The sequence below is a fragment of the Dicentrarchus labrax genome, unplaced genomic scaffold (genome assembly GCF_905237075.1).
Source record: "Dicentrarchus labrax unplaced genomic scaffold, dlabrax2021, whole genome shotgun sequence".
NCBI lineage: Eukaryota > Metazoa > Chordata > Actinopteri > Moronidae > Dicentrarchus > Dicentrarchus labrax.
Window position 1 is genome coordinate 2,332,352 of NW_026136720.1, and position 27,581 is coordinate 2,359,932.

At 42.4% G+C, this 27,581-nt stretch overlaps 2 protein-coding genes and 3 pseudogenes across 4 annotated transcripts in view; 3 read left to right on the forward strand and 2 right to left on the reverse strand.

Annotated features, from left to right (window-relative positions):
* The window catches only part of LOC127353580 (E3 ubiquitin-protein ligase TRIM21-like), a 55,389-nt gene extending 31,767 nt beyond the window's left edge, over window positions 1-23,622 (forward strand). For 2 of the 3 annotated variants that reach the window (XM_051382915.1, XM_051382914.1), the window contains exon 2: window positions 21,615-23,622. In XM_051382915.1, coding sequence (XP_051238875.1) covers window positions 21,622-23,265 — 1,644 coding nt within the window. In that variant the 5' untranslated portion in view covers window positions 21,615-21,621 and the 3' untranslated portion in view covers window positions 23,266-23,622. Of the gene's footprint in view, window positions 1-21,246; window positions 21,369-21,614 lie in introns of those variants that run through there. The other variant, XM_051382916.1, reaches the window with a different exon arrangement.
* LOC127353588 (pulmonary surfactant-associated protein D-like) lies at window positions 630-10,952 on the forward strand (annotated as a pseudogene).
* Window positions 12,439-14,084, forward strand: LOC127353592 (complement C1q tumor necrosis factor-related protein 6-like; annotated as a pseudogene).
* Window positions 15,555-17,253, reverse strand: LOC127353107 (uncharacterized; annotated as a pseudogene).
* A 1,972-nt stretch (window positions 23,623-25,594) lies between the features above and the next one.
* Window positions 25,595-27,581, reverse strand: part of LOC127353583 (palmitoyltransferase ZDHHC7) — a 6,850-nt gene continuing 4,863 nt past the window's right edge. The window contains exon 9 of the mRNA XM_051382919.1: window positions 25,595-27,581. This exon is cut by the window's right edge and continues 191 nt beyond it. The gene's annotated coding sequence lies outside the window, so the exon portion shown is untranslated.

The following is a 27,581-nucleotide window of genomic DNA, read 5'->3' on the forward strand; positions in this document are numbered from 1 at the left end:
AAATGCCACCAAGTCTCACAACCATCCTTCATCATCAGAACAATCCGGACTGCTAAAACTAGCTACCAGCTACGAGCTAGGCTAAATCAGCCTAAAGAAACCAGTGCACTCCAAAAGTAGTTTTTTGGTGCCAAAAATCACGCAGGTTAAGCCATCACAAGTCTATAACAATTACACACAGTCATATGAGAGAAACGTATCTTTCTGCATGTGGGAGTGTGTGTGTGTGTGTGTGTGTGTGTGTGTGTGTGTGTTGATCTTAAACTCCTAATGCTCATTTTATACTTAGATTGTTGTCTTTACTTATATTTCTCTTACAGCCCATTGTGTTGTTTGATTTTGGCTCTTTTACCCCTGTGAAATCCATCATCCTCTGAATATCAAAACCAACATGTAGCTGCCAAGAAGTCACTGGCCTGAGGTCAGGCATCCTTTCCACAGAGATCTCTGCAGAGGAAATTATAATGTGTTGAGTAATGTTCCCGGTCCTCTTGAGCAAACCATTAATCTCCGCCTCCGCTGTAATGTGCTTGAAAACTCCATTGTGACCAACTGTATGAATGCAAAGTTAAGCATACTTGGCAAACTCTTGGTTGAAAAAATTATGATTTAAATAAAAATATTGTCAGGTTTACCTTAAACACTCACAGGATAGTTGTTATCATTATTCCCTGCCATTATTGGTTAAAGAAAAGGCAGGTTTTTGGACCTAGTAATATCCCCAACTGAGACTTTGCATCTGTTTACTTTGGACTGAATCCTTCATACATGAGTTCTCCCTCGACTCTCAGTCATTTCTCTTTGGAAGGACTCAAGAAGCAGCACCACCAGCAAACCACTCCAAGTTCACACAGTGAGTACTTCTCTGCTTATCACTATTTTATACTAGTTTTAGTGTCATTAAGACCTTTTGAATGTCTTTACAACAGCATAGTGTCTGTTTAGTGCTATGCAATGCATTAGAAGTAAATACGTATAACTTTAGGAAAATAAATGTAGCCACTGATTTTTGTATATAGAACAGTTTTTTGGAATATCTGCAAATACCACGTCCATAAATATGTGAATGAGATGACAATGAGCTGTGAACTATTGGAGACATGTAGATTTTAGTTTTTGGTATTAATGAACACGTCTCACTTCATTTTATTTACTTTGAATTAATGGTTGAAAATGATGATGAAAATATTTCTGATGGAGCTCTATAAAGGAAAATTCTTTAATGTATTTCCTATTTCAGTTCTGCACTGAGAAGATGAGGCTGTTTCTTTTATCCTGCATCCTCTGCCTAATGGCTCCAATTGGCAACAGTCAGCTTCATGGTCCTCCTGGTCCTTCTGGTCCCAAAGGTGACAGAGGTTATCCTGGCATCCCTGGGGTACCTGGACCAGCTGGGGTAAGCGGAATGCCCGGAATCCCAGGTCAAAAAGGTGGGTGTTAATTCACCACTGTTATTTTCCCAACAATGTCATTTCAGATCAAACTTCAACCGTCTTTTGACTGAACTCTGGCAGCTCCCTGTTGAACGAGAGGAGTTTCTTTGTAGCTACAATCCTAAAATCTGCCTCCAACCTCCCTTAGATTCTCCCATGTACCCTTCCAGATAGTTAATTCCAGGACTGGGCAATAAAACAATCTTGACACAGGATCTTAATAAAAAGCATTGTTTGAGCTACAGTGAAGAAAGTGAAAGTGAAAGTTGATGTTCTCTGGAAAGAAGGTAAAAAAAGCAGAACAGGGGGGCAAGAAAGCACCTTTTGCTTCTCTCTGTCGCTTCCTGTTTGCACTATGGCGGAGGGTCTATTTTGTATATTATTAAGCGCAACAAAATAATATAAGTGCAACAAAAGAGCCACAGTATGATGAAAACAGCTGCAAACAGCTGTTGAAGAACCAGAACACAAACCCACAAAGATATCCTTGTGCTAAAGTTCTGAAGGTGAACTTGCGTCATCCTCCAAAGACAAGGAAAAAGGTAACACAATGGCCATTCTACCAAAGTGGTTTTGAAATCTCAGAGGTGACAAAGTGCAGATTCAGACGGTCTGCAAAACATGTTGTCGGTCGGTTCCAACCAAGACGGGAAACACTACAAATCTTTTCCTTCACCTGAAAAGGTACCATCCCAGCCACCACTCCATCACTTTATTAAGTTACGAGGCAGGCTAACTTGTGTTGTCTTGTTAAGGTAGAGAAACATCCAGGACACAACCTGCTCCATGCTGTCAACCTTTAATTGTTTAACATCTATTACCCCACTCTTCAGGGGATCAGGGATCATCAGGATTTCCTGGAGTACCAGGAAGTCCTGGAGAACCCGGACGACTTGGACAACCTGGACGACCTGGAGACCCCGGACGACCCGGAGAACCCGGATCCAACATGATGTGCAGACAAGGTCATTATGGATTTTGTGTTTATTTCTTTATTATCCTGCAGAGGGAAATGTTAGCAGACATGGACACACTAGTTGTTAAACAAAGGCAGAGCTGGCAAAAGTACTCACATTCTTAACACCATAATGAATATACACTAAATGACAGCCAGCGGCGGCCGTAACACTCCCCCCCTTAAATTACAAGCCCTTGCGGCTTGACGTCAAGGTTACATACATAACACATAGCTAAGCTCTACAGCCTAGACAAAGCATCAGCGATCACATTTTCAGACCCCCTTTTATGACGGATGTCGAGGTTGAAGTCTTGGACCAACAGTGCCCACCGCATGAGTCGTTGGTGGTGATTAAACATGCGGGACAGAAAAACAAGGGGATTATGATCAGTGAACACTGTAACAGGTAGAGAAGTAGACCCAACATAGACCTCAAAGTGCTGTAGTGCTAACAACAGAGCAAGGGTTTCCTTTTCAATGGTGGAATAATTTGCCTGGTGTCGGTTGAACTTGCGGGAAAAGTAAGCAACAGGGTGATCAATGCCATCCTTCCCCCTCTGTAATAGGACCGCACCAGCGCCCACTGCGCTGGCATCTACTTCGAGCTTAAAAGGGCGTGGAAAAGTCAGGGGCCGCGAGCACAGGAGCGTGACTTAACAAAGTCTTTACACCATCGAATGCTACCTGGCATTCTGGGGTCCATACATAGTCTACTTTAGGGCTGAGTAAGCTTGTTAGTGGAAAAGCGATACTGGAGAAGTTGCGGCAGTAACTCCTATAGTAGCCAGCCATTCCCAGGAACCGACGCAGCGCTTTACGTGTGGTTGGAACGGGGAAATCCCTAATGGCAACGATCTTCGCCTCAAGGGGGCGCACTTGTCCCTGTCCAACCTGCTGACCGAGATAGGTTACGGTGGCTTTTCCAAATTCGCACTTTGCCAAATTTAGAGTCAACGTAGCGCGGGCCAAACGGTCAAAAACCTGCTCCAATACATGCATGTGGTTCTCCCAGGTATCTGAATAAATGATTAAATCATCGAGGTAAGCGTTGCAGTTTGGCAAACCGGACAATACAGTGTTAACTAGTCTCTGGAATGTAGCAGGAGCGTTACACATACCAAAAGCCATCACATTTTACTGGCAGAAATGATCAGGGGTGACAAATGCGGAAATCTCTCTGGCACGGTCTGTTAAAGGTACCGGCCAATAACCTTTTAGCAAGTCTAACTTGCTAACGAAATTTGCAGTGCCCAGGTTATCAATACAATCCTCCATGCGAGGGAGAGGGTACGAATCTCGAACAGTAACAGCATTTACTTTGCGGAAGTCTGTGATAAACCTGGGAGACCCATCGGACTTAGCTTCTAGCAAACACGGCGAACTCCACGGACTGGAACTTGCAGAAGCAAAGTTATTTTGTAGGAGATACTCTACCTCCTGTTTCATCAACTGACGTTTAGTCTGATTGGCACGGTAAGCATGTTGTTTTATGGGACGCGCATCTTTTACCTCTATATCATGTTTCAAGACAGAAGTGCGGGTTGGAACATCACTGAATAGACTATAATACTGTTCAATCAGCACCTCCAGGTCACGTTGCTGTTCAGCAGTTAAATGCTGCAAACAGCATGACAGGTTTGCAAGCATTTCCGAATTTGGAAGGCGAACCGGCTGTTGTGTAGGGACGTGCATTGGTGGACCATCTTCGTGGGAAGCGCCCACAGATTCTGTCACAATGATAGCAGCAGCTTTAACATCTGACGGTTCGGCTACTAAGGGCGAGGGAACAGCAGAGCTAACATTGTCCTCGCAGGACTGGTAACGTTTCAACATGTTTATGTGACAGACCCTAGTCTTACGCCTTCTGTCTGGAGTACAGAGTACATAATCAGTGTCGCTAAGACGCTCTTTAATGGCATACGGACCGGAGAATTTAGTGGCGAAAACGGAGCTGGTGATGGGCAGCAACACCAGAACTTTATCGCCCACCTCAAAACTGCGAGATACAGCGGAACGATCGTAATAGCGTTTCATGGTGGATTGTGAGTCACTAAGGGTGGCTTTAGCGAGGATATTAACTCGTTGAAGGCGCTCACGGAACTGGGTGACGTAGTCTAACGCGTGCTTTTTGGGCGCAGACTCACAAGACAAGAACTGTTCGTGCAGTGACTTAAGCGGCCCACGGGGTGTGTGGCCGAAAACAAGCTGTGCAGAACTAAAGCCAATTGATTCCTGCACAGCGTCACGGGCAGCAAACAAGACAAAGGGAACTCCCTCATCCCACTGTTTCTCAGTCTCGACACAGTACTTCCTGAGCATCGACTTTAGCGTCTGATGCCAGCGCTCTAAAGCTCCTTGTGATTGGGGGTGATATGCCGAAGACACGATGTGGTGCACACTCAAGCTCTTGAGTACCTGTCTGAAGAGACCAGACTTAAAATTAGAACCCTGGTCTGTCTGGATCACCCGCGGTAATCCAAAAGTAGAAAAAAACTTCAGTAAAGCTTTCACTACGGCACTAGCGGTTATCGAACGGAGCGGAATAGCCTCTGGGTAACGAGTGGCAGCACACATAATGGTTAACAAATACTGATTTCCACTTTTAGTTCGAGGTAGAGGACCTACACAGTCGATAATCACTCGCTCGAATGGCTCTGCTATCACAGGAATGGGATGTAATGGCGCAGGAGGGACAATCTGGTTAGGTTTCCCGACAACCTGACACACATGGCAAGCACGGCAATGTTTAGAAATGTCAGACTTTAGACCTGGCCAATAGAAATGTCGGAGGATGGCTTGATATGTTTTGGTTATGCCCAAATGTCCTGCCCACTTACTCTCATGAGCCACTGACATCACATGCTGGCGGCATCCTGCAGGAACTACTATCTGGTAAACAGAATCACAATCAGAATCACCAGTAACGGAGGAAGACCATTTACGTAACAGCATCTCACCATCCATAATATATGCTACTTTTTCATCCCTTGCTTTGTCGTTACTCACCACCTTGGCAAAGCACTCTTGCAGTGTCGGGTCTGCTCTCTGCATCTGGCTCAAGCGCGCTCGGTTGACTGGAAATGCCGCACCTCCAGCTAATGGCAGTTCTGGGCCAGGCGAGGGCGATTGCTCAGCAGACTCATCCTGAACAGGCAATAAGAAACTCTCAGCCTCTTTCTTCTCCTCTTTGTCACCTGAAAAAACTGACATGAACAAACTGTCAGACAACAAAACTTCACGATCATCTGGGCTAGTTTCTTGGGAACGAGCGCGAGTTACAGCGCAGGCTGGAAATACATTTGGGGGTGTCTGATCTGATGTCTGGATCCCATCACACTGAGGTTGATCTAGGACTTCTAGTGTGGGAGTTACCTTACCTCCTGCGATATCGTTCCCCACCAGGAATACGATACCGGGGATAGTCAGTTCAGGACAAACCGCTACTGGGAAGAATCCAGTAACAAGGGAGGACTGAATATGGACGCGGTGCACTGGCCGTGGCACGTAACCCATTTCAACTCCTCTAAGAACTGAACTGTAATGACAAGCAGTTTTATCAGAAAAAGGCAGAGCTGACGCCAGAATAACAGATTGAGAGCACGCAGTATCTCGCAAAGCCTGTATGGAGTGTCTATCAGCTGACTCACCAGTCAGTGACACAAAGGCATCAAACACAAATGGCTTAAAACAGTCATCAATTTTCTGATCAGATGAGTCAGTGTTCACACCATGATCTGCTTTAATCAGTCCTACCCCTTTTGCTTGAGAAGAGCGTGAGGACTGTTCTCTGCGTTTTAGTGTCAAGCAATTTGCAATGACATGGCCGACCTGGTGGCAGTAAAAACATTCCCTTCCCTCTTTCAGCCCACGTGGGTTAGCGGATCTGGGAGGAGGGGAAGGACGTGAGACTGCAGAGTCTGGAGAAAAAGCAGATTTATGGGTTAACACATACTCATCAGCCAGCACAGCGGCGACAGAAAGTGTACCTACTTTCTGTTCATTCAGGTACACAACAATACGCTCAGACAAACACTTCTTAAAGTCCTCTAATAGGATTAGCTCTCTCAACGCATTGAAATCACTAACTTTACATGTTGCACACCATTTATCAAACAGAGTTCCCTTCTCACGGGCAAACTCAACATAGGTCTGAGCAGAAGTTTTCTTGTGACCTCGAAACTTCTGTCGGTACGCTTCAGGCACAAGTTCATATGCTCGTAAGATAGCCGTCTTGACAGTTTCATAATCTAAGCTATATTCAACAGGGAGTGCGGCCATAGCAGCCTGAGCTTTACCATGCATTTTACACTGAAGCAGAAGCGTCCATACTTCAGGTGGCCATTGTAAAGCAGCCGCTATCCTCTCAAACACATTGAAATAAGAGTCAACTTCATTATCCCGAAATACAGGTACTAAAGCCACATGCTTACTAATGTCAAACACTATTTTAGGCGAGCTGGTGGAGAGGGTGGAAGGTGGTGACATACCTGAGCCTCTAGGAGCACTCCGCCCTGTGTCAGAAGCCTCAAGCTCGAGTTGTCGCAGTCTCACTGCCTTCTCAGTCTCAGCCTGAAGTTCAGCTTTTCTTATCTCCAACTGGAGCTGGAACTGGGATTGGATCTCCCGCTCATGAGCTTCCAGTTGCAGCCGAGCCAGACGGACTTTAAGCCGGTCCCCGGCATTTCCAGTACTGCTCTGTGGGGAAGGATCATACTTAGGCATAATAAACGGGGTCTTCCCTCGCTCACCTGCCTGGTAGACTTCCCCAGAGTCTGAGGGTGTCTCAGTACTTGGACCACTCACTGCTTCTGCTGAGGAACTGGGAAGAGACCCAGACTCCAGCTGCTCAGTCAGAGTAATCACACCCTGTTCCACCAATCCACTAATCACTCGTTCTCCAATTTCTTTTTAAGCATGGACCTGACAAAGGGAATATTGAAATGAGTAGCTAGCTCCACTAAATCATCCTTCCTAAACTATTTACTTGTTCAACGGTAGGATGTTCTACAAATGTCTCCAAATTAAACTTTTCTGCCATGGTGCTCAGTAGCCAGCAGCACTCACTCAAGCAGACAGCTGAATCCACTAATGAGCTCACTTAACTTACCTAGTAGTCAAAGGAGCCCAGCAAACTCTCACCAATTAATCAAACACTGACAGAACCTATTCCAGTGTCAATTTACAATTACCAATATACAATCTTCTTTTCAAATCCCGGACGAGCCCCCATTTATGTTACGACCCAGCTCGATTTGGGGAGCAGTAACATATAATTGGAATTGGAAAAAGAGATGGAATACAACAATTGACAGGTTCAGGTTAAAATCAGGTGTTTTAATTAATTAAGGAGAGTGTGCTTGCACAATGAAATACAACAAAGGAGAGGCTAAACAGGTGCTGACAAGTAACTAGTACACAAAATGAAAATGACTGGATAATACTGAAGAACAAAAAGAGATCAGCACCCATAAGCTTACAAACTAGAAACAAAACCAAACTAGCAATGGCTGAACAACTTAAAGGGTCACAAAAGATACAAAGGCACTGGCTGAATCCACTCAGATAACAGCCAGGCAACACTAGAAAGCACAAACACTCTAACACAATGGTGTGCAACCAACAGCAAGGCGAACTGATCACTAGTTCACAGCCGCCCTGAACTGTGGACACACAAGCTATTTAAGTGCAGCTGGGGTTGATTGAAGTCTCCTGATTGGTAGCTTCAGTGGACTTGCAGCCACACCAATCACTGAAGCCAGGGGACAGCAACCAGGAAGTAGGCGGTCTCTGCTCCAGAAGGACCAATCCTCAACAGGGAATCACATGAAACACCATAATGAATATACACTAAATGACAGCCAGCGGCTGCCGTAACAGTACAAATACTTTAAAAAGACTATTAATAGTAGAAGTACTGATTCTTTACTCAAGTATAAGTGAAAAAGTTGAGGCTCTGAAATGTACTCAAAGTACAAAAGTAAAAAGTACTTTCTTGATTTCTTTAAAGGACATTTCTGTTCGGCTGTTTCTGTGCTAAGTTAACTGAAACTAAAGACAGGGTGGAGTCTCCCTCTCTTGTCTGTTTTGTCTTGTTGAGTCTTATTTATTGGTTTTGTTGTGTTACTTCATCATTTGTGATAATGACAAATGCATTCTGCAGCAGAAAGTACAGATATCTGTGTAAAAATGTAGGGAGTAAAAGTAAAGAGTTGTCCGAAAAATAAATCCTAATGTAAAGTACAGATACGTGAAGAACTTAAGTTTCCCACCTCTGTACAAAAGACTGGCACAAAAAGATGAACTGTATGTATCAGTACATGAATCTTACAATGAGGCTGAATCAGAGAGCTGTTGATTTCACTCTGTGTTAAATACTGATCCTAAATCTCTCAACACAATGCATTTTAAAACAGCACCACTGAAGCTGCAGCCAATGTTACTTTCATTATTGATAAGTATATTCTCAATTTACATCGATATTCATATAAGGCCCTGCTTATTGTTGTGAATTCTCCCATACTGTGTCAATGGCAGCCTCTGGTGGACTGAATACTCACTACACACACATGTTATGGTATAATGTGGTACATTTGCACTGCACTGAAGGAACTGTAAGCATCTGATTTGTAGAAGTTGCACATTTGTAACTGTGGACACAGATGTGAGATTCATCTGTTGCAAAGATTAATCTGTTTAATTTGTTTGCTCCAGATGCCACTGGTTCCAGTTGCACAGACCCCAGAGCCTTTGCTAAGTTAGAGTTGGGTAAGTGTTATAATTAAGGGATTTATCAAATGTATACACACAACCTCACAACTGAGTTATAACACAATGAGTGTTAGTTATTATTAAAAGGCTCACTTGGCTTTTAGGGCCACTGTACAATTTAATTTCTACTTTATGAACACAAATGGGCTCATAACTCATTGATTCCTGATTCGCTGCTTGCTGTTTTCTTTTGCAGCTATAAACTACGACTTTGTCCGAAGAGTTGGTCAGAAATACTTTGTGTCCTACAAGGAGAGAGACTCATTCTCCAGGGCCGTCGAGTTCTGCTCCCAACAAGGTTTAGATCTGGCTTTGCCCCAGAACGAGAAGGAGAACATTGCACTGACTCAGTTCTTTGGGGACGTTTACAAAGAAGCCTGGATCAACGTCAATAATAAAAAGCGGAGGGGAACTTTGAGGCAGATATGAATAACCGACCTCTGACCTTCACCAAATGGGGAGAAGGGCAGCCAGACAAATCCATTGAGGCTACAGGCTGCACCATGCTGTCAGAAAATGGCGTCTGGCGAGTGACACACGAGTGCTTCCTGAATGCTTACATTATTTGTCAGTTATAGAGAGTTCTTGTATCACCTGCAATACCTGATCTTAGAAGAAGTGTTTCAGTTTGGTATTGACGTAGCTGAGTGAAAAAGAGTGAATCATAATTTGTTGAATCAGTGAATTGAAAAATATTTACCTTATTAATCCTCATTTTCATGGAGATATTATGCTTCAAGTTGTTGCTCTTCGAGGCTAACCATTTCTCTAAGGTATATTTGCTCTTAAATGTATTAGTCTGTTACCCTCAACTATCCTTGTGATACATCTTAATCTCTTAAAAAACATGAATTGCAACTGCAGCATGGCATTATTACTCTTGCTTTGACATTCTCCTCTATGAAAGAATTTAACCTGATTATTCTCAGAATTCAACACATGACTATGTAAAGTGTAATAATCGGTCCCTCCAGGATTTCGCAGGATTTTTATGGATTGTTAAGGCCTCAAATTATTGATTTTACAGGAGCTTTTGTACAGAAATGCAATGTAATGTTGCTATATTTTCAGGCATTTTTTGCAATGAAATGCATCATTTGTCACTTATAGAGAGTTCTTCTATCCTATGGAAGAGGATTAGGGCCACATGTGAACAATGTATGTGAATTTTGAGTATAAAATTTAAAAAAAAAATACCCAAAAGTGAAAATGTTTAATTTAATTGTAGAGTTCTGACTTTGAAGGTCCAGTGTCTGACATTTAGGATGATCTATTGGCAGAAATTGAATATAATATTCATTATACATTATCCACCTTATCTACAGCACTGACCTATGCCCTGTATCTATAGTGCTGACCTCTGTAACTTAGGAATTGTTAAATGAAATGACAATTAGTGTCAAACTGAGACTTATCCAGCTTATCGACAGTACAGACCTCTGACCTGTATCTACCGCTCTCAATATATTAGTGTGTATATATCAGTTTTATCTGTTTGCTCCAGATGCCACTGGTTCCAGTTGCACTGACCCCAGAGCCTTTGCTAAGTTAGAGTTAGATAAGTGTCATAATTAAGGGAATGATACAGGAAGTAAGTACGTATGGATGGCATCTGTTCAAGAGATGATGCCTTGATCATTTTTTTATCAAATTTATACACACAACCTCACAACTGAGTTATAACACAGTCAGTGTTAGTTATTATTAAAGGGCTCACTTGGCTTTCAGGGCCACTGTACAATTTCATTTCTACTTTATGAACACAAATGTTCTCATTAACTCATTGATTCCTGATTTGCTGCCAAAAAATTAAATACATGACGATGTATGCATCATTCATTAAAAATCAATGGCAACATGTTCCAGTGAGAATAAAATCTCTCATAGTTTGGTGACGTATGGCTTAACAATGATTGGTGAAACGCAAAGGAAACTCCAATGATCGGTCAACCTCTGGGAAAAGTTGTGGTGATTGGACAAAATAATATGGTCGCTCAGGATTCACAGGGATTGGTTGAATTTGTGTTAATTGTTGCGATTGCAACTTCCTGGAGGGACTGATTAACATTTCAAAAGTGGTGTTTTGAAAGCATGAAAATAAAGCAAACTGCATAGAATGAGTCTGAATTCATTCTTTCACTCTAGTTTAAAGGTTCTCTATGTAAGTTTCATTAAACCGTTGTTAGTGAACTGCAGTCAGACTCCTGTTGCATCATCCTGGGCATCAGCCAAAACTGACAGACACTAAACTGACCACTGGACGATAAATTACAATCATACTTCATACTTCATCATTTTGAAGATGGCGCCGGGTGTCATGGCATGCCGTCTTCCTGTCCCTGTGTCTTTTTTCTCTCAGTTGTTTATTGTGTTTATAGTGGCGTCTTTGCTGGTTGCCCAATCGCTGTTGGTGTAGAGCGCCAGGCACTTTATGACATATGTCACTTTGTTCGGAGGATTCATGTTGAGTATGGTCAACAACAGAACTCGAGGCTTCCTCCGTTTCTGGCTTCGGTACCGGAAGAATTGTTTCGCAGTGAGCCAGTTTTCCTACCCCGAAAGAGGACCCGCAGGAGACATGGGCGTGCACGCGATACTCACTTTTTAAGGAATCTCAAGCCAAAGCCAAAAATGCATGTCTGCATACTCAGAGAACAGATGCAACATACATTTTCAACCAAAGACAAAAGAGATTCAAAAAAGTGGATGATTTTAAATTTGTATGAAAAAGTGAAAACCCATATAGATTCAATTCAATTATCTATGTTATGAAGTGTGGTGCTTTATTGTGTAATGACTGAAAAACAGATTTCATATTTATGTTCTTCAAAAAGTCCTGGAATTTGAAAACAAGACTACCTGATACAGTAGCCATGAAAATTGAAGAACCAGTTATTAATAAAGTGTCCAATGTATAATGTAAATACAATCTGGGCATTTTGTGTCAAACTTTGATAAATACAGCTGCTTGGTAGGGATCATATCAGTGGGCTCATACACAGTAAACACAGTTGTTGACTTAGGGGTGTATTATCTGAAAATCATCAAATACATAATTTCAATATATATATCAAGATATCAAAGGTTAATTGGTTGCCAGTAAATGTCCTTACTGCACATCCACTGAAACAGTAAACAGATCATTTGAAACTAGATAACAAAGCTAACTGCCAAATGTGATGTTATAAATGAACAGAGCCTCTATAAAAGCATTAAAGCAGCCAGGGGGATCATCACTCAGAGTTTAGGTGACTGAAAGACTCTGAATCAACTTGGAAGATGAATTTTACCATTGTTTTGTCTATGCTGCTATACTGCAACCTGATTTTGGCCCAGGCTGATGTAAATGTTCCTGAAGCAGAAAAAACTAGTGAAACACAGTCATGCTTTCCAGATATGTGTGATTTCCTGAAAGAGTTTTGTGCCATGAAAGAAAAACAGAGAGTTATGGAAACCAGACTGAAGGACAGTGAAAACCAGAACCTGATTCATTTTAAAACTTCAGTGGAGAATTCTTTTGGGTATCAGAATAAACACAATATAACAGCGTAGAAGTACATTTACAAAATAATGTGATCACAATGTTTTGCTTTACACAGAAAGAACCATGATAGTGTTCAGTGCAGCACTAGGTGAGGGTAGACACATTGGACCCTTCAATACAGCTACAACTTTAGTCTAAAGAGTGAAAACAAACATTGGCAATGCCTACAGTCAATTCACTGGTAAGTACAGACTTTTTTCCTTTTTTACTTTTTATTTTTTTTTCAAATAAATATGTAACTCAACAATCACTTTTATGACTCTGATTGGTTGTTGTTGGTTGTAAATGGCATTAGGAGCGCTCGAACCAACCAGAGGAAGCAGATTTTTTTCACAGATTATCTGTCTCATGTACTGCTGTCAGGAAAGTGACCAAAAAAAAGCAAAGACAGAAAATTCTTTTTAATAACTTCCACTGGGTCCTTCTCCGTTCCAGTACAATCTGAATACAGAATACATTTTACCCATGCTAGCAGAATGGCTTTAAGTCTGATAGTGTTGGTCAGTATATGTCAGTACACCGTCGAGATAACCATAAGCATAGGACATTTTATACAGACGCAGAGGATGGATCTGAGGTACAGAGATTCCCAGAGGATGAACTGTAATAATATTGATCCCTTTTCATCTAGGGCCATCATCACTTGGTCTTTAGTTTATGACTAAATACTAGCAGAAATAATGACATTTACTTATTTGATTGAAATTGTGACATTTCTCTGAGGGGCCTGAGAAAATTTGGTAATTCTATCCAAAAAAAGGGAAACAAAATAAAATAATAAATACTAAAAATGTAAATAAATGATTTTAATAAAAAAAACATACATGTATTTTAAAATGGAGTAAATGTTTATTGTGATATATAGCAGGAATTTTAGGAAGTCAGTGATCTGTAAATTAACTGATTCCAACCATTTGTCACTTGACATGCACTAACATGTGTTGTGTTGATTCTATGATAAGAAAGATGTGACTACTACATTATGTAAATAGAGAAAGCACTTTCAGTGTATTCCACCAAGGTCTGAAAATACTCCCCAAAAAGGATTCAAGGACTTCCATAAAGCTGAGTCAGATGTTGGAATAAAATGCTGTTTCCACAGGTATCTTCGCTGCACCTGTTCCAGGCATTTACTACTTCACCTTCTTTTATCATGCTGGAGGATCAAGGGCTGTTTTTCTTTACCTCATGAAGAACAACCAGGCTGTTGTGACGACCTCTGATCACGCAACATCACATGACCTGGCTGATAACGGTGGCAGTGCAGTGTTCTTACAACTGCAGCAAGGGGACCAGGTGTATGTCTGCTTACTTGCAAATACACGTTTGGCGAGACAATGTCATTACCACCTTCAGTGGTTTTCTGGTCAGTCAGGTTTGAACAGTGAATAAAGATATGATTTATTTGTCTTTAACAGAAGAGTATTAAAAATACTATGTTCAATTTTAATTAACTCCTATTATTATAGCTGCATAAAGTCCCTTTTGTAAAACTTGGATGAGTACAAGTAACAGACTATGTTACAGTGTGTTATCTGAAATCCTAAAAGATGAGAATGTAAAAGTGGTGTGTGTGTGTGGTTTGCTATTTCTTTATACCAATTCTTATTTGCATATTTTACAACATGAAGAGTTCAAAACTCTAGCTGGATCAATAGATTATAATAGAAATGGAACAAGCAATTATCAATAACTTAAAGTGAGAAGTGAATGAATTTTAACGTGTGTTTCCACCAATGATTCTGACCTCTGCATGACAGATTTCCAACAAACCTTAAAGGACACATTTCGTGTGTATTGAGGCAACTGGTAGGGCAATAAACAGCACCCTCTTCACTTCAGTTGATATATTGCATTTAAAACATAAAAGCAAATATCCAAAACACCCAATAAAAATCAAAAAGAACAGAGACATGGAACACAGGGTGTGGTTGTAACACTTTTTAACTCACTGACTTCAGCTATCTGCTCTCTGCTTATCAACTGTGTGTACACATTGAACCTCTGACCTTTGCTATCATTTGGCGCCAAACAAAATAATTAAAAATAAAATTGAATTGGGATTCTATTTAATTGTAAATGAAGGGCTAGTTTAAATTGATATGAAACAACCAGAGACCTAATGATCTTGCATGCCAGATTATATTATAATTCTGAAATCATGTCATTATTATTATTATTATTATTATTATTATTATTATTATTATTTCTTTTATTTGAACAGGGACAGTGCACAATAAAACATTAACCCTGTATATAACAAGGAGAGATGCATTGCACCGGGTTTTAGCATGTTGCTATTTTCCACCTGTAGTCCCATTGTGTAGCATTGGGCGGGACCTCGCCATCAACCCACCCGCAGCCACAGCCGCAGCGGCACCGCGCCGCGCCGCGCCGCGCCACGCCACGCCACGCCACGCCACGCCACGCCAAGTGTGGAGAGGGTGAGCAGTTTCAAATACCTGGGTGTCCACATCAGTGAGGACCTCACCTGGACACTGAACACCTCGCAGCTGGTTAAGAAGGCCCAACAACGGCTGTATTTCCTGAGGAGGCTGAGGAAGTTTGGCATGTCGCCCAGGATCCTCAGCAACTTCTACAGCTGCGTGGTTGAGAGCACCATAACCAGCTGCATCACAGCGTGGTACGTGGTACGACTGCTGAAAGGATCACCAGGACATCACTGCCCTCTCTGCAGAGCATCTACCATCACACAGGAGAGCTGCCTCCATGCTTAGAGACTCCACCCATCCACAACACGGACTGTTCACACTTTTACCCTCAGGCCGGAGGTACAGAAGTTTGAAATGCAAAACAACAAGACTCAAAAACTCTTTCTTCCCCTCTGCAATCAGACTCCTGAACAGTTGAAAGGAGTCACATCAATGTACCACGTGTACCACATGTTGTGGAGAGATGGGACGGAGGATGCTATGGAAAGAAGGTGTGACAGGAAGGATCGGCCTTGGAGGATGATGCGGATGGCGTAGTTGAGGTGACCGAGCAACGAGAGAAGTTGACGCTTAGTGCATGAGGAGGCCAGGAGGAAATTTGAAATGAGTAGGGAAATCCGGTGTACTTTTTCAGTGGGCAAGGATGCTTGGAGTGAAACGGAATCGAGGGTAATGCCTAGAAATTCCAGGGATGTGCTGGGGCCCTCCGTTTTCTCTGGGGAGAGGGGGACACCAAGTTCATTGAAAGTGGAGATCAGGGTGTGTAGACCGTGTGACGGGGGAGACGAGGATGGCGTGACTGTGAGGAAGTCGTCTAAGAGATGGATGACGTATGGGAGTTTGTGCTTGTTAAGCAGGATCCAACAGAGTGCTTCGGATAGTGAGTCGAATATTTTCGGGGCTGCTTCTGCACCCGAAGGTCAGGCGCACGGCGAAGTAGTATGCGCCCTTCCACTGAATGCCGAAGAGATGCCAGTAGTCTGGGTGGATGGGAAGGACTTTAAAAGCACTGGTGATGTCTGCTTTGGCCAACCAGGCTCCTTGACCGGCTACGCTAATGAGGGAGATAGCGTGGTCGATCGTTGTGTAGTGCATAGAAAAATCTGGGCTAGGAATTAGGCTATTGATACTTGGGACTGGGGAGCTGTGGGGGGATGAGAGGTCTATGATCATTCTCTGTTTCCCTGAATATTTCCTGGTGGCGATGCCGATGGGACTGATCCTGAATGTGGGGAATGGCGGATTGGGAAACGGACCGATCACGAATGAGTCTTTGATTTCTTTGTCCAATAGTTTGTCGAGGAAAGTTGTTGTTGTTTGGGGGGAAAGGAAGAGACAGGAGGAAGGTGGCTGATGGTATTGCTGTGTCCCGTTGTTATAGGCACGCTCTGTGCGGCTGAGGCGGTTGGAGGAGGAATAGGAGGGGCGGAGGTAGCCAAGGAAGGTGGGACATGGCAATTAGGAAAGAAAGAGGAAGGGATGCTGGGATGGAGGGATGCATGTGCTCGGGTTATTTGAGAAGTGTGGGGTGAGGGAGAAGATGTATGAGGAGCAGGAAAGGCAGGTGCTGGGTTCGATACAACCTGGCCCTCTGGGAGGGCTGATGAGGGAGGCTGGGCTGACGTAATGGCAACCCTGAAGTGGCGGTGGAGTTCTGAGCGGTGGGATGGTTCTCTGCTCGGAGTCCGTAAGGAGTTGGAAAAGTTTCGCCTTATTGTCGGTGCGGTGGAAGGTTATTTTTCGCTGGATTAGGGCGCGCTTCAGGCGGACAACCGTCCACTCGGATATGTTTGGTGCCGAGGGACGATTGGCAAGGTGGCGAGGTGAGGCCGTGTCGCGGAGGCTTCGCCCGGAGCGGCTGGAGGGAGGAGTGTCGGTCAGACGCCGGACGCGAGATCTTCCCCTGGAGCGGTTGTGGGGCGACGGCCCGATGATGTTGGAGCCGTCAGTGGAGGGAGGCTGAGAGTGCCTGACGGCGTGGATGGTTGAGCGGGGCCGGGATGGCTGACGAGGAGGGGTCGTGGGTGAAGGAGAGGACTCGGAGATTTCGTCAAATAGTTCGCTGTCTGACGGGTTAAGGATAAGTTCGTTATCCATGATTTCAGGTATTTAACGTTAGTTTCGTTTTCGTATTGTTTCTGACACGAGTCAACGTTAGTTTCGTTTTCGTATTGTTTCTGACACGAGTCAATGTAGAATATGAGTCAAGGAGGGAATGAACGGAAAAGGTGTGCTTAAGTATGTTTTTGAGCGGAAATGAGGAGAGTTCGGGGCGTGGTCTTTGTTCCCGAACTTAGTTATGAAACTCCATATATTGTATCAGGATGCATTTGAAGTTGGCAACCCACTTGGGTCAGCCAGGAAAAAACATAAGCTTGTTGGAGTATACTTCACACTTGCTGACTTAGAGCCATTCCATCGTTCCAGTATTGAACATATGCAGTTAGTACTGTTGTGCAAAGAGACAGACTTTAAATCCTTTGGTCAGGACATAGTGTTTGAGAGAATGTTGTCAGACCTGAGTCACACAATTTTCCTACAAGGCTTCCAGCTCATCTCCTTGTCAGGTGAATGAAAAGGCCATCAGAATAGGTGGCCAAGAAGCTGAGAACTGGAGTCTCCTTAGACTCAAAGACTCAAATTACAAAGTTGATCCTCGTGACCCAGTGTGGCAACTAGTGATCACTCTGAAAGAACTTGTGGAACTAGTGTGTGCACCCAAGATCACCACTGCCCAGGTAGCTTACCTCAACATTGTTGTGATTGAATATCTGGAAACAAGGCAAACAATATTTCCTTCTGATCACCTGAAACCCAAGCACCACTATCTTCTCCATTATGCATCATTGATCCTCAAACTGGGTCCCCTAATACGGCTGTGGACAATGAGATTTGAGAGTAAACACTCCTACTTCAAGAGGTGTGTGAGGAGGATACAAAACTTTAAGAATATATGCCAGTCTTTTGCAAACCAGCACCAACTCCTCCAAACAACCCTCAGCTCGAACTCCTTTTTTGCACCAGTGACAAAAAACGCTACACCATATCATGCTCACCTGTACAGTGATGCAGTTGAAGCACACATGTTTACAGAACCGGATTCTGTGTCAACTGAGGTAGATTTTAAGGGCACCCTTTACAAAAAGGGATCTTTTCTCTGCCTCAAACGTGAGTCTGTTGAGTGAATCAAGTTTGGTCAGATTGAGCTTGTTTTGATAATCGATGACAAAAATGTGTGCTTTCTGGTGACACCGCACACTTCAGTGTATTTATCGGAGTATGGACTCTATGAAGTCAAACAAGCAGCTGAGGATATGCACTGCATTAATGCAGAACACTGCCTAGATTCCTACCCATTGCCTCTTTACAATCTGAATGGGAATAAGGTCATATCTGTTAAGCACAGTGTTGTTGATCTGTAGGAGTGTGATGAGGTGTTGGGGTTTACAATCAGAAGTTTTCAACTAGTGTGTCAATGGGGGAAAATGAAGTATATTTAATCAAAGTAACATGGCAATTGTGCTGTAATGTGTAATCCACAATCTGTTATCCACTAAACAATAATTCATCTTTTGTCCCATCTTGCTGTCATGGATGGATGGATGAGTGATCTAACCTCATCCCTCAGCTTGTTCTTGAACCAAGAGGATTCTATAGCGCGAGTAGTGGAGGTGATTGGAGTCTGTTCAGCTGAGGACCAAGTATTTGGAGGCAGATGACCTTGCAGCAGTCCTGATGCCAATAGAGGTCAGGAAAGTTATGGCCCGCATTAAAAGTAAGTAAAATAATACATAGTGCCATTTGTGATGATTTTGATGATGATTGCAACAAGATTAGGATTGACTCACTAGACCAAAGATTAAGTAAAAATTATATATAAATGATATTAACTGACATGATTATGTCCTTTTGTTATTTAGATTTAGTGACTAGAGTAGAGGATAAATCCTCCTCAATATCTACCAGCCACATTGAAGAATCCAGCACTGAGGAATCATTCATGAGTGACGATATGATGAGTGATGATATCCCCATGAGTGTTCACTCCACACCGAAATCCACTCCTCCAAGCAGTCCAGCTTTGGTCAAAGCCTCACCTACTGCATCAGAGAGCAGGTTCAGAGAAGATAGTACCTGGCATTACAGCTTTGACATACCCTGGAGTCAGATGCCCTCCAGTACAAGAAAACTGTTGGATACTGGAAAGAGGCCTTCTGCAGCACAGAGAAGGGAGATTATTAGGATTGTGGCTGGTGAAATACTGTCTGTCTGCAAGAAATCATGAAAGAAACACATTACTGAAATTTTAAGGAAGATGGTATTTCGCTACCCAAAATCCTTCCAAGATGAGATTGAGGGTCAGATTGTGGGCACTGGGTATGACTCACTTGTAAAACAGTTCATATCTCGGCTAGATAATTGCAGACGACTCCAAACTTCTTCTGCCCAGAAAAGGCTTCCTGAAAGTTGCAGCCCTGACGATGTGAAGAGAGTGTGCAAAGATGCATATGGCTGTATTAACTCTGAGCCAGAGCTTCCTCCTGGTGAAACAAAACAATTGCAAAAGCAAAAACAAGAAGAGCTAATTAAGATGTTCAAAAACAAAGACAAAGATGCAAAAAAAATAGAAAGACTGATGGTGGACACGTTTCCCTCACAGAGGAGAATCATACTGTCAGCACTGAAAGAGACGGAAGAGATTCTTAAGGAATGGCCTTTCCTCTGCCAGGAAGCTGGAATGAGGCTTCATTTCAGAGAACTAACAGGTGTCCAGTTAGATGCCGGCTTTGGAGAGTCCACAGCCACCAACTTTAGAAGAATCCTGCGGTACTTTCAGTTTGTTAAAACTGAGTCATCCAGCACAGCAAGAACTATTCTGAGCCAAGCCCTGGCAGGAGGTGATAAAACTAGTGCGGTTGTATTATCCTTCACCAGGAGAAAATGGTCTTTACAAGAGGGGAATGAAAATGTGGATTGAAGTGAAAAATATACTCATTTCGAGTCTACTGAGTTTTGTGTTTAATTGTGAATTTTTTATGTGTTTATCCCTGTTTTGAAGTATTTGTATGCTCTGTATACATGGAAAACATATGGGTGAGATGTTAAATGTTAATGGGACAATGCTGAATGGAATCAATAAAAAAGTGAATTAAAAAAAAGAAAGAAACTAGTGCGGCTGTACTGATGCTTATTGCCTATTTCAAAGAGCAGCAATACAAGATGTTCCTGAATGTCGATGATACTGCCATTGCAACTGATGTGGACACCACCAAGCTACCATGGACACCCTGCATTGTGGTCTGTGGTAGGTGTGCCAAAAAACAATTTTCATCTGTTCATTGAAATAGTTATTTTAACATTTTTATGTCTACACGGGTAATGGAGTGTACTGTACACTGCAAAAACAGGTTTTTGCTACCTTGTTTTCATTTGTTTTTACTTGGCACAGTTTTTCTTTTGCAGTATAAACACAATATGGGCTATTCAAGAATGAAGTCAACTAAGCAGTGTGCAGAACACAGCTCCTGGCTTACTTAACCTCATTGGATCCATATACATTAAGCAAACTATTCACTTACTATGGAACATATTGTTCTTGCACTGTTCACAGGTAACAGCCCACTTACTGCCAAGATGTTCATGGTTGCAGTGGACCAAGTCTTAGTCAACGAGCAGCCTTCCTGCTTCACCAAAGTGTTACAGATGATGTTCTGCTCATATTACCTGCACAACATTGCCTACCCAGTGGAACTTGCTGCTACTCTGGAGTTCTTACAGAGGTATGCTTGTACTTTCTACTACACTACTTCTGTCTAACAGCTGGATTTGCTGGTTACTTTGCAGATTCACATTTTACATTAAACACAAAATAAACTTATATCACTATTGTGTAATCTTGTAATTTAAAACTACTTTGTTTTAGTTAATTGTATGCAGGCAGACAGGCAGGAGTTTAATATTCAATACTGCAGCCTTTGCAGCCAATCTGGTCAAACCTGAAAGGCAACAAAGCCTCACCTGTGGAGCAGAAAGAGGCGGAGCAATACTGGAAGCACAACAGTTTTAATTCCACATTCTTCAAATGAAACAAAACATTAATCTGAGTAAAGGTGAACCTGCAGTCAAGACAAATCTATTTCTTTCTCTCGAAAGAAAAAGTTCACTTGATCAGGCCTTTCTCACCAACACAGCACAGTGTCTGCCAAACACTGGTGAGTACAGCTGATCATATTTATTGTGTTTTTTTCATCTCAAACAACATGAACACAAAACTTAAGATTTACTCAGACAGGATGTTCCACTGTTTTTATTTTGTGCTTTCAAATGGAAATTTTGCTTAAGTACAAACTAACTAAATGCTTAAGAATGACTTCCTGATATTTCAGTAAACCTATCTTGACATTTTTTATGACTAATCAAAGATTTTGCAATTATCCTTTTCACTTTCATCCTCACAGTGTAGATATGTCTGCTGCCAGCTGTCTGCTGACTGAAGATCAGTTTCTGTGCTCCATCTGTCTGGATGTGTTCACTGATCCAGTCACCATACCATGTGGACACAACTTCTGTAAAACCTGCATCACTGAACACTGGAATATTAATGTCCAGTGTCAGTGTCCCAACTGTAACAAGGTTTTCTACACAAGACCTGAGCTGAAGGTCAATACTTTCATCTCTGAGATGGCTGCTCAGTTCAGACAGTCAGCTCAACAGAAAGCCAGCAGCAGCAGCTCAGAGCAACAAGTTTCCAAACCAGGAGAAGTTCCCTGTGATGTCTGCACTGGAACCAAACCGAAGGCCCTGAAGTCCTGCCTGGTGTGTCTGGTCTCCTACTGTGAGACTCACCTGGAGCCTCATCTGACAGCTTCACGTCTGAAAAACCATCAGCTGATCGATGCTGTGGAGAACCTGGAAGACAGGATGTGTACAGAGCACAATAAATTGCTGGAGCTGTTCTGTAAGACCGACCAGATGTGTGTCTGCATGCTCTGCACCTATTCAGACCACAAGACACATGATGTTGTTCTTCTGAAAGAAGAATATGAAGGAAAGAAGGCTGAGCTGGGGAAGACAGAGGCTGAAATTCAGCAGATGATCCAGAAGAGACGACTGAAGATTCAGGAGATCAAATGCTCAGTGGAGCTCAGTAAGGAAGGTGCAGACAGAGAAATAGCAGATGGTATTCAGGTCTTCACCGCTCTGAAGGAGTCTATTGAGAGAAGCCAGGCCGAGCTCATCGACACGATCAAAGAGAAGAAGAGAAAGACAGAGAAACAGGCTGAAGACTTCATCAAAGAGCTGGAACAGGAAATCTCTGAGCTGAAGAAGAGAAGCTCTGAGGTGGAGCAGCTCTCACAGTCTGAAGACCACCTGCACCTCCTCCAAAGCTTCTCATACTTGAACACTGCTCCACCCACCAAGGACTGGACAGAAATCAGTTTCAGTCCACTTTTGTATGAGGGGACTGTGGTAAGAGCTGTGAATCAGGTGGAGGAGACGCTCAGTAAACAGATGAAGAAGCTGTTTGAGGCCACGCTGAAGAGAGTCCAGCAGTATGCATTGGATGTGACACTCGATCCTGGTACAGCACAACCCAAACTCATCCTGTCTGATGATGGAAAACAAGTTAAACATGTTGATGTAAAGAAGAATCTCCCAGACAATCAAGAGAGATTTGATACTTGTCCCGGTGTCTTAGCAAAGCAGAGTTTCTCTTCAGGAAGATTTTATTACGAGGTTCAGGTTAAAGGGAAGACTGACTGGGGTTTAGGAGTGGCCAGAGAGTCGATCAAAAGGAAGGGAGTAATCACACTGAGACCTCAGAATGGTTACTGGACGATATGGTTAAGGAATGAAAATGAGTACAAAGCTTCTGCTGGCCCTCCAGTCTGTCTCTCTCTGAAGTCTCAGCCTGAGAAGGTGGGGGTGTTTGTGCATTATGAGGAGGGTCTGGTCTCCTTTTATGACGTTGATGCTGCAGCTCTTATCTACTCCTTTACTGGCTGCTCCTTCACTGAGAAACTCTACCCATACTTTAGTCCCAGTTTTAATTATGGTGGTAAAAACTCTGCCCCTCTGATAATCTCTCCTGTCAATCACACTGAGTAAAACAACCATTTAATTTTCTACAGAAAGATTCACATCATTTAATGTAATAAATGTACATTTATTGATGATGTAGAGTGAATACTACTTACTGCTACAATACACCAGTATTACTCCACTGATTGATATCATTATTATATATCATCTAATTTATTGTAATAACTGCATTGGCTAGCTAGTTAAATCATTGGAAGACAATGTGCTCAGAAATAAGAAGCAATGTCTGGTTTCCAAATTAAAACCTTTATATTGTCTGATCATTGTATAAGAACTGTTGCATCCTGGCACGAATTACTGAAGATCCTTTTCATAAACGAGTAAAGTCTCTTTTTCTGTTTAAATAAACAAAATCAAAATAAAGAGTTTATTGTGTATGATAAATTTATTTTGGTTTTGATTGATATTAAAGCTGAACACAGCTGATAGTGTTTCTGATGACGTAGATAGATAGATAGATAGATAGATATACTTTATTGATCCCAAGCTGGGAAATTGCAGTGTAGCAGCAGCATTACACACAGTAACACCACAAACACAGTGACAACACAAGTAAAGAGAACAACCTAGACATAGCAAAAAAAGCAATATAAAATGCAATATAAAAAATGTATAAATTGTATAAATAAGCAGTATAATTGTAGTGCAAAGTAAAAATATAAGGTGCAGTGAACAGATTATGTAAAAACATATAAGGTGCTTGGAGACTGTATTGTTATGAACAGAGTTTTAGCTGTTATTGTACAGTGTGATGGCATGTGGCAGGAAAGATTTCCTGTATCTGTCCCTTCGACAGCTGAGCTGGAGCAGCCTTTGAGAGAAGGTGCTCCGCTGTCTGACCACTGTGTGATGGAGAGGGTGCTGATCATTGTCTATGATGGATAACAGTTTATTAGGCGTTCTCCTCTCCACCACAGACTCAAAAGACTCCAGCCTGAGACCAAGTACAGAGCCAGCCTTCTTGATGATTTTATCAAGTCTGTTGGTGTCGCTGGCTCTGATGCTGCTGCCCCAACACACAGCAGCAAAGAAAATGGCGCTGGCAACAACCGACTGGTAAAAGATCTCCAACATCTTGCTGCACACGTTGAAGGATCTCAGCTTCCTCAGGAAATAGAGTCTGCTCATCCCCTTCTTGTACACAGCCTTGGTGTTAGATTCCCAGTCCAGTCTGTTGTCGATCACCACTCCCAAGTATTAGTATTCCTCCACCTCCTCCACCACCTCCCCCCTGATCCGTAATGGCTGTGAAGGCATCCTCTTCTTCCTACCGAAGTCGATCACCATCTCTCTGGTCTTGTTGACATTCAGCCTTAGGTGATTCTGTTCGGACCACTCTACAAAGTTGTCTACCAGTGTCCTGTACTCACCGTCATCTCCCTCCCTTATACACCCGACAACAGCTGAGTCGTCAGAAAACTTCTGCAGGTGACATGACTCAGAGTTGTACTGAAAGTCAGTGGTGTATAAGGTGAAGAGGAAGGGAGAAAGCACAGTTCCCTGTGGAGCTCCTATATCAGTGACCACCACGTCAGACAGGACACTGCCCAGACGGACAAACTGTGACCTGCCTGTCAAGTAGTCAGTAATCCAGGAGATCATAGTGTCGTCAACACCCACCACCCGCAGCTTCTCACCCATTAGCAGAGGCTGAATGTTGTTGAAAGCACTGGAGAAATCAAAGAATGTGATCCTCACAGTGCCTCCCCCACCATCCAGATGCATACGGGCTCGTTGCAGCAGGTAGATGACAGCATCATCGACTCCTAAATGGGGCTGATTGCAAAGGGTCCAAAAAACATCCTCACCTGTGGCCTCAGCTGGGCTTTATGTTCTAAAGTACAAAAGTACAACAATCAGGTTGACATACTTTACTAGAAGATTTGTTTCTAGAATTTTTTTGATTGTCCACCACCACATCTAAGAGGTACATATTGTATTTTTTGTTCCACTTCATCTGGCTAACAGCTGGATAAGCTGTTAATCAACAGCAACAATATGATTCATTTAACTCTCTCAATACTATAGAAGCATTCATTTTTTCCTCTCCTATTGGACCAAATCAAATCCATCAATATTGATTTTGAAGGACCCTTCAAATTGAGTTGGATCCAACATTAACGTCTGAACAAAATTTCATGGGAAGCCTTCCAAAGGTTGTTGAGATATTTTAGTCTGGACCAAAGCGACAAACCTCAAAACGGAGGAGCAGGAATATCTAAAGTAAATCTAACTGGTCAGTTTATTTATCGAGACGTCTTGGTCTAGGCAGTGACCGTCCGATCAAACTGACTACGACAAAAGAGTTTAAACTAAATAAAAACAGAAGCTGAGGTTCTTTAAAGAGGTAGAGATGGACTGTTTATTCTAAGTGTCTGAAAAATGGAAACAGATGAACATATAAAAGGCTCGGAAATCTCATGAAAACAAACATACAACCACTCCAACCTCGGGCACATTCTGTAAAAACAGATTCTCTCAGTTTCTCTTTTTAAAACTTTTGCCAGCTCGTCTTTACGTCTCATCGGGTTTAAATTTAGACCTTTTAAAGTGCCAATTAAAAAAATTATAATAACATTTTAGAAGATAAAAAGTCTGCAGGACTTCAAGAGGAGTTTGTCAATCAATAAACAAGCAGTAGAAACACTTCAGCATCTTGTTGAGACCTAGTGAAGATAAACCGTCAGTCTGATGGTCATTGTGATCGTCCTGGGGTGTTTCCTGTTCTCCAGCAATGTCAAACAAGAGCTTAGTGATGCTCCATACGTGGTTCAATGGCACTGCACACACATTTAACAGCTAGGTTCACATTTTCCAAACAGTGAAAGTCACAAAGAAATGGTACTTTTAGAGCATCAGGCCTCAGGAAAGACCCGTTCAGAGGAGCAGATTTGTTGTTCAGTGGAACGTTTGGGGATTTAAAGGACCAGGATTTAGTGGCATATAGCGATGGTAGCTAAATAAAATCTTACCACCGTCACCCTCTTGGCTCACTAAGAGGGCTCACATGAACAAATAAAAACAAAGGGTTCAGGATGACGATACAAAAAAGTTGTATATCCAACATCCAAAGGAAAAAAAACAACATGACCTTTTTAAGGATAAAAGAAAGATTTTGGGATTGAAACGTTTAATTAACAATGTCTGCAGCCTGGTTACTGAAAACAGCCGCCTCCGACAGCAACCAACTGTCACTCACAGCAACCAGGCCCATAATTATACATAACTTTAAGCCTTAATATGATTTAAAGAGGTGAGGTAAAGCTGCATGGATTTAAAACATCTGTCTGATTTATTGATGGGAGCTTTGAAGCCACCATTAAAAATACTGCTTGTAAGGAAGAAAGTGAGTTTTTTTTTAGCACACTTTTATTTTAATAACATGATTTCTTAAAAGTTTCCTGTAGAATTTCTCACCACTAGGAGTGCTATAGTGTGTTTCTAATGGGTGACGTCGTCCTGCCAATGTTTTCCACTCATCAATGGGTAAGAAACACAACAATGTGGCAACAAAGGACGATGAAAATGATTTAAAATACACAGGCAGAGAAAACTTATGACTGATTACAAGAAAACTCCACAGGGACCATTTAAATATATGTCATTAAAAACCAACAGAAACGAAGATGCATCATCATCATCATAATAATAATAATAATAACTGTATAATATTTCATTTGATTGTGACTTTACAGCTTTATGTTGATGCACACAGTGCAGCTCAACGTCTACATACACACAAACATTAATAACAGCAGTGGTTCCCAAACATTTGATCGGTGGTCACATGGTTCCTGCGCTCAGTAACGGCTCTCAGAAGATCCAGCATCTTAACGAGCACGTTTAAGAAAACATTCAGGCTCTGAGTTTGAATCTGTTCACTGGTTCTCCAGCAGCGTCTCTCTCCAGACGCAGCCCCTTTTCACAGCAGCCATTTGGACATGAAATAGTAGGGTAAACACAGCCGTTACCCATGATACTAATTAAGGCCCCGTTCCATTTAGTGTTGCAGAGCCCTTCCAGTGAGGCAGCATGAACAAAAGCAGCACCCTGACGCAGTTCGACCCGAATGGAGCCGTAATCAGAATCACAACACCTTTATTTACCCTACTGTTTAATGTCAAATGGCTGCTGTGAAGAAGGTCTGTATGTACTCCCAGTTGGGACGATGCTCCTCCACCAAAGAGGAAGGTAAGAGACGGAGACTGCAGCAGAGCCTGAACCTGGTTTCTCCAGGTACAGAAGAACTGGACTCTGCAGGTCCACCAGCACCATGAAGCAGAACCACTGTGGTTCCGGTTCCACCGCTGTGCAGTGTTTGA